The sequence below is a fragment of the Solanum lycopersicum genome, chromosome 12 (assembly GCF_036512215.1).
Source record: "Solanum lycopersicum chromosome 12, SLM_r2.1".
Classification (NCBI taxonomy): Eukaryota; Viridiplantae; Streptophyta; class Magnoliopsida; order Solanales; family Solanaceae; genus Solanum; species Solanum lycopersicum.
The window spans coordinates 66,280,654-66,288,875 of record NC_090811.1 but is presented as its reverse complement, the minus strand read 5'-3'; the positions used below and the strand labels follow the sequence as shown (position 1 = coordinate 66,288,875).

The 8,222-nt window shown below is 38.8% G+C and overlaps 1 protein-coding gene across 1 annotated transcript; it reads left to right on the top strand.

Moving 5' to 3' along the window:
• Positions 1-1,161: 1,161 nt before the first annotated feature.
• On the top strand, positions 1,162-7,844 carry LOC109119038 (BRI1 kinase inhibitor 1). The gene is made up of 2 exons (XM_069292555.1): positions 1,162-1,913; positions 6,786-7,844. Exon 2 carries the CDS (start codon positions 6,788-6,790, stop codon positions 7,607-7,609), a length of 822 nt encoding a protein of 273 aa, XP_069148656.1. The 5' UTR covers positions 1,162-1,913; positions 6,786-6,787; the 3' UTR covers positions 7,610-7,844.
• Positions 7,845-8,222: the final 378 nt, after the last annotated feature.

The window sequence follows — 8,222 nt, the reverse complement described above, 5'->3', positions numbered from 1 at the left end:
ATGTGATACCTACTCTGTATAGAGAGGTCATACATATTAAGTCGATCTCGAAGATTATACCAGAGTGATAAGTCTTTTTTCTTTATATATATAGAGAGGTCAGATATATAACATCGACTTTTAAGGTTGTGACAGAATGATAAATTTCTTTTTTTTTATTAAATTTTTTTGTATTTGAGCCTTGAGTGTAGTGTTATCTTTGAAAGTAAATAGATTTACCCTAAAAGCATATGACAAAAAAAAATTAAATTCATTAAACTCAAAAATAAATATCGAACACCGAACGAGAACTCCTTACACCCGAAAACACCTTTTTCCAAGTCATTTGCGTGTACAACAAGGGTATAAAGACAATGAAATTTCCATGTCTAAGTAGGAAGAAATTAAAATAGTCTAATAATTGTTTGATCAAATAAAAGATTCTTCTTGGTAATTAGGGTGCAATACATTTAACTTTTTCCATTAATTATCTTATTATTCGATTAATTTAAATTTGCATTTAACTATTAAAAGAATAAAACAGTCTTCAATAGGATGTTTTCTATTTTCAAATTTCAAATTCAACACTCGTGTTTAAGGGTGAAGAAGCATAAACCATTTAGCCTGAACAGTTAATAATCACTTGATATAAAAATTACTGAATTCAATCACTTATTATATGTCGTTTCTCTTTAAATCAATTTTATTAATGTATTTATTAAATTAAATCAACGATCGATTTCTAGATTTCGTCTAATAGATGTATGGGCAAATCATTTGAGTATTATGAAATGGAATCTAAAACTAGATACCCATAATTTAGTGTACTTTATATTATATTTTGTATATATCACCTATAGATTTTTGTAAAAAAGTTAGAAAACCTTGGACTTTGTTCTGTCAGTGTTCTTTCCCAAAAAACTAAATTTTTTAACTACTTATATGAAAAAGCCCCCCCACCCCACCCAACCACCATATCAGAGCCACCAGTCCATCACATGTCAATTATATTCTGGATTAGTTTACACGTAACTTAATTAATTTTATAAAATTTATATATATATATATATATATATATATATATATATATATCGATTAGTTTTATGTGATATTTATTATTCTTTATTAACATAAATATCGAATAATTTTGAAAGAAAAAAAAAACTCATTCTTCTCATATCCTTTTATCTTTCATTTTTTGTCCCTTCATAAGACATTTTAGTGTACAAGCAAGAACCTCCTCTCCTTCACCAACCCTCAATAACAAATATCCTCCTCTCTCTTTTTGTTTTTTTAAAAAAATTATTTTAGGTATGAAATAATTTACGCACACCTTAATTGATTGTACGTAATATTTATCAAATTTCATCAGCATAAATATTGAATAACTCTGATCCACCAATAATAAAGACACATTCTTCTCATATCCTTATCTTCTTCTTTTGTCCCTTCATACAAAGAAGAGTAGTTTGAGAAACACCTCCTATTAAATCTTACTAGCATATTTATTATCTTTCATCAACATAAATATCGAATAACTCTGCTTCACCAATAATAAAGACACATTCTTCTCATATTCTTATCTTCTTCTTTTTTTATCTTTTTGTCCCTTCATATAAAGAATACCAATTAAGGGGTCGTTTGATTGAAAACAAGTTACCTCAGTATAAGTTCTCCAGGGGTTAGCTATCCTGGGATAACTTATCCCACCATGTATATGAGATAACTTATCTCATCACTATGATATAAATGGTGGGATAAGTTATTTCAAACCTGACAGCCAAACAAGATAAAAGAAAATCTTCTATCCCATTACTATTATTTTTAATCACTCACGCCAAACGAGCCCTAGGAGTATAGTTTTTTTTAAGACACACCCCATATAAGATCTTACTAGCAAATTTATATTGCATTACCCCTATAAACACATATCCATATTGTTGTGCGGAATTTGAGATAATACGAGAAAATATAAACGCGAAAAATAAGACAACAGATTTACGTGGTTCACCAACAAATTGGCTACGTCCACGGGAAGAGAGGGAGCAGTTTTATTATGGAGAGGCAAAAACAGAATTACAGAATAGGGTTTCCCATAGCGTCTATATATAGTGCTAAGCTACGCCCTAACAGGCTTGGGCCCAACATACAGAATCAACAGAAAATTAAGGGCCCAATACAACAACATTGTATACCGTCGGCCCGGGGGCGTCTCCGCCCCCCCGGACCCCCAGGCCAGGGGGCGCGTCGCCCCCCTGGACCCCCCGACTCGCTGACCGGGCAGCGAGACCCCCGTCCTTTCTGTTTGTAGCGGGTCCGATTCAAGGCATTCAACAAATCTCCACCTTGACTTGAATTCTCCGAACAGATTCTTCAGACGCACTATGATAGTGCCAAGCCTCCCCCTCTTCCTCAGAGTTGCCCCGCAGGGCAATTAACAGCTTCTGATGTTGAGCAAGTCCAAACAGTGTTGAAACTTGCTCTGTGGAACCGGCTTTGTGAACATATCAGCAGGATTATCAGCAGTTCCTACTTTCTTCACCTTGATTCTCTTCTCACTTCTTAGAAAATGATACCTTACGTCAATATGCTTGGTTCTCTCATGATGGACTTGATCCTTGGCTAGACAAATTGCGCTCAAACTGTCACAATACACCGTAGCCTGATCATGATGCAGACCAAGATCACTAACCAGCCCTTTCAACCAAATCCCTTCTTTTGCAGCCTCTGTCAAGGCCATGTACTCCGCTTCCGTAGTAGACAAAGTCACTGTAGGTTGCAAAGTTGCCTTCCAACTGACGACAGATCCTCCAAGGGTAAACACATAGCCAGTCATCGATCTTCTTGTGTCAACATCTCCAGCATAGTCTGAATCAGAATAGCCAGTAACCAAGCACTGAGTATCACCTCCATAAATGAGACCAACGTCAGATGTACCTCTAAGGTACCGGAAAATTCTCTTCACAGCCTGCCAATGTTCTCTCCCTGGTTGTCCCATGAATCTGCTCACTACACTGACTGCATGTGCTAAATCTGGCCTTGTACAGACCATAGCATACATCAAACTTCCTACGGCACTGGCATAAGGGACTCGTGACATATACTCCTTCTCTTCTTCTGACTGTGGAGCGAACATGGCAGTGAGATGGATATTGGCAGCACTGGGGGTATCAATGGGCTTAGATGAAGACATGCCAAACCTCGCCAAGACCTTCTGAATGTAGCTTCTCTGTGACAAGAAAAGTTTCCTTCTCTCTCTGTCTCTAATGATCTCCATCCCTAAAATCTTCCGAGCGGCTCCCAGATCCTTCATCTCAAACTCAGCACTAAGTAAACCCTTCAGCTTCTGAATGTCATACTTCTTCTTTGCAGCTATCAACATATCATCTACATAAAGCACCAGATAGATGAATGAATCATCATTGAGCCTATTGTAGTAGACACAACAATCATATGAGCTCCGAGTATAGCCCAACTTCACCATATAGCTGTCAAACCTTTTATACCACTGCCTTGGAGACTGCTTAAGTCCATATAAGGACTTCTTCAACTTGCAGACGTGATTTTCCTTCCCTGGAACTTGGAAACCATCCGGCTGAGTCATGTATATCTCTTCCTCCAACTCTCCATGTAGAAACGCTGTCTTCACATCAAGTTGTTCAAGCTCCAGATTCTGATGTGCAACTATCGCTAGTAACACTCGGATGGAAGTATGTCTGACCACTGGTGAGAAGATCTCATTATAGTCCACTCCCTCTCTTTGGTTGAAACCTCTGGCAACAACCCTGGCTTTATACTTGACTCCTTCTGCTGGTGATATCCCTTCCTTCTTCTTGAAAACCCATTTGCAAGTAATAATCTTTCTCCCCGAAGGCTGTATGACCAGATCCCATGTCTGATTCTTGTGTAGGGACTCCATCTCATCTCCCATAGCGGCAAACCATTTTTCAGAATCAGAACTTAAAATGGCTTCTTTGTAAGTAGACGGCTCAGATGTATCTACCTCTTCAGCAACCTGCAGTGCATAACCCACCATGTCCTCAAAACCATACCTCGTAGGTGGCCGAACTCCAACCCTCCTTGGCCGATCTTGAGCTATACTCTGATGGATATCTGATGGCATAGATTCTGGAATATCAGTTTCAGTCTGTGGCTCTTGATCCTCCTCTTCAGGTTCCTTTAAATCGCTCTCGTTCTGAATGACTTGAAACTCCACCTGTTTGTCAAGACTCCCAGTTTCTGACGTAGTTGTAGGCTTCACAATGGTTCTAAGCAGAGGACTTTCATCAAAGACAACGTTCCTGCTCATAATAACCCTCTTTTCTGCTGGAGACCAGATTCTGAAACCTTTCACTCCATCTCCGTAGCCCACAAATACTCCCTTTTTAGCTCTTGGTTCTAACTTACCTTCACTGACGTGATAGTAAGCCGTACAACCAAAAGCTTTCAGATTTGAATAATCAGCAGCTTTTCCAGACCACATCTCCATAGGTGTCTTGCACTGTATACCTGTATGTGGTCCGCGGTTAATCAAGTAGCAAGCTGTACTAACCGCTTCTGCCCAGAATCTTCTATCTAGCCCAGCATTAGAGAGCATGCACCTTGCTCTCTCCAGAAGTGTTTGATTCATCCGCTCAGCTACACCGTTCTGCTGTGGTGTATTTCTGACTGTGCGATGTCGAGCAATCCCTTCATCCTTACAGAATTGATCAAATTCAGACCAACAGAATTCCAGCCCATTATCAGTTCGCAACCTCTTGATCTTCTTCCCTGTTTGATTTTCCATCAAAATTTTCCACTCCTTGAACTTCTGGAAGGCTTCACTTTTATGCTTCATCATGTACACCCAAGTCATCCTTGAGTAGTCATCAATAATGGACACAAAAAATCTGCAGCCTCCCAAAGACTCAACACGGCATGGACCCCAGCAATCAGAATGGATATAATCAAGTGTGCCTTTTGTTCTATGAATGGCCTTTGGAAACTTGTTGCGATGTAGTTTTCCAAAAACACAATGTTCACAAAACTCTAGGCTCTTAACCTTATGACCAGCAAGTAAATCCTCCTTTGACAGAATTTGCATCCCTCTTTCACCCATATGACCAAGTCTTATGTGCCATAACTTAGTCATATCCTTCTGGTGAAATTCTGACGATGCAACATGGGCTGAACCTGTAACCGTGGAACCTTGTAGAAAATACAAAGTACCACGCATGACACCTTTCAGAATCAAATTTGAACCCTTCCAGACCCGCAAGACTCCATCTTTTCCCGACCAGCTGAATCCCTTGCTGTCCAAAAGACTGAGAGATATCAGATTTTTCGTCATCAATGGAACGTGCCTGACCTCGTTCAATGTGCAGAAGCTACCGTCATGTGTCCTTATCTTGATCGAGCCTGTCCCAACCACCTTGCAGACAGAACTGTTGGCCATCGAGATGCTGCCTCCGTCTACCTGCTCATAAGTCGTGAACCACTCTCTCCTAGGACAGATGTGATAGGATGCCCCAGAATCAAGAACCCACACATCTGAATGATGAGTGTGCTCATCCGCAACTAGGGCAATATCTTCTTCAGAATTGGTGTCTTCTTCAGCAACAGCAGCAGACACTGATTGTTTTTCCGATTGCTTCTTCTTCTTCGGACAATCAAATTTCCAATGTCCCTTCTCCTTGCAGTAATTACAAACATCATCCGGCTTTGCACCCTTCGACATCGGCTTATTTTTCTTTCCGCCGTTTTTCCTTCCCTTTCTGCTACTGGTGAACAGACCGGAAGGCTGTATGTCCGTACTTGTGCCGTTAGCCTTATGCCGTAATTCCCTGCTATGAAGGGCTGATCTGACTTCTTCCAGTGACACAGTATCTTTCCCAACAATGAACGATTGAACAAAATTCTCAAACGACATTGGGAGAGATACTAACAGAATCAGGGCAGCATCTTCATCCTCGATCTTCACATCGATATTACGCAATTCTAATAACAAAGTATTCAATTGCTCTAAGTGTTCCCTGAGTTGTGTACCTTCAGCCATTCGTAAACCGAATAGACGTTGTTTCAGAAGCAGCTTGTTGGTTAGAGATTTTGTCATGTACAAACTCTCCAGCTTCAACCACAGACCAGCAGCAGTCTCTTCATCCGAGACCTCCGTGATGACGTCATCCGCGAGACACAGCATGATCGTCGAGTGCGCCTTTTCCTCCAGAATCGCCATCTCAGGAGTAACGACGGCGTTCTTGTCTTTCGACAACGGCGCCCAGAAGCCTTGCTGTTTCAACAAGGCCCGCATCTTGATCTGCCATAAACTGAAACTGTTCCTCCCTGTGAATTTGTCGATTTTCACGTTCAAAGCAGACATCTCGAATTCTCCAAGAACACCGATTAACCGAGAGGCTCTGATACCAATTTGTTGTGCGGAATTTGAGATAATACGAGAAAATATAAACGCGAAAAATAAGACAACAGATTTACGTGGTTCACCAACAAATTGGCTACGTCCACGGGAAGAGAGGGAGCAGTTTTATTATGGAGAGGCAAAAACAGAATTACAGAATAGGGTTTCCCATAGCGTCTATATATAGTGCTAAGCTACGCCCTAACAGGCTTGGGCCCAACATACAGAATCAACAGAAAATTAAGGGCCCAATACAACAACATTGTATACCGTCGGCCCGGGGGCGTCTCCGCCCCCCCGGACCCCCAGGCCAGGGGGCGCGTCGCCCCCCTGGACCCCCCGACTCGCTGACCGGGCAGCGAGACCCCCGTCCTTTCTGTTTGTAGCGGGTCCGATTCAAGGCATTCAACACATATGGACAACCAACAACAACACCAAAACATCATGAGAACAAATCAAGAAAGTGATCATCATCATCATCAAAGCTGTTCATCTAATTCATCATCTCCTTCACATGAATTCTCATTCACAATCTCATTTCAACAAACAAATCAAACCCCACCACTTCCTTCTTCTTCTTCTTCAACTACAACTTCATCATCATCATTTGCTATAGATTTATCTCCTGCTGATGATATCTTCTTCCATGGACACTTACTTCCTCTTCACCTTCTTTCTCATTTCCCTATTTCCTCCCCTAGATCTTCCACTAACTCCCTTGATGGCTTCACACTTCCCAAGAAAAATCATGACTTTTTTCATCAACAACATAATAAAGTATTAGATGATGATACTTCTTGTTGTGATGCTAAGGCAAAATCAAAGTCTTTTTCACTATTTGGGATACCAAAATGGAGAGTACTTAAAGACCAAAACAAAGAAAGATCATCAAAACAATATAGCAAGAAGATGAGTCAAGTTGTTAAGAGGTATATCAAAATGGTAAGGCCATTTTTGTCATTTAGAAATAAAAAGATTAATATGCAATTTCATTCTTTTTCTGGGAATTTATTAAAACAAAATAATAATAATAAAAATAATAAATGGGAATATTCATCAGCACCAGCTTCAATAAGAACATCACCTACAAATAGTGGTTTACTTGTAGCAAAACCAACAGGAGGAGATTATAGTAATTTTACTAATTCTTCAAGTGATAGCACTATGGAAGAATTGCAATCTGCTATACAAGCTGCAATTGCTCATTGTAAAAAATCTATTTCAATGGAAGATTAATTCAAATGAGTACTACTTGGGTTTTTTTCGTGTAACGGATTTTAACATGTGATAGCAGGTTAGTTATTATCATTCACGTACCAAGTAATATGTATTTAATTAGGAAATTTGCTTGTAATTACTTTAAATGATCTGATTGTATAAATATTTTTTACATCATCGTAGATGGGATATGTGTAAGTATTTTTGCAATATGATATTTGATATATGGATGATGCATGTTGAGTTATTGCTACATAGATTTTTCATTTGAATTTTTTTTTTTTTGTATATTACAAAATTAGTGTCTTGATTGATTTTTTATTTATCTTCAACACTTTGCTAAAAGGTCAATCATATTAGGTTATGCAAAGAATATAATTAATTAGTCTCCATTGACTTAATTAAAATCTTGAATTTCTTCCTCTTTAATTTGAGTATTTATTTAATTAATTTTCAATATGGAGTAATACCATACCATCTAGATAATGATGCAAAAGATAAGTGCCTATTAGTCCAAATATTTTTGATAATTAAGTAGTCACTTGAATGATCAAAATTGGATTTATTTTTGTATTTTAATATTTTTTAATAAAAATTCTAACTCTATCATTGAATATACGAGTTGAGGGCA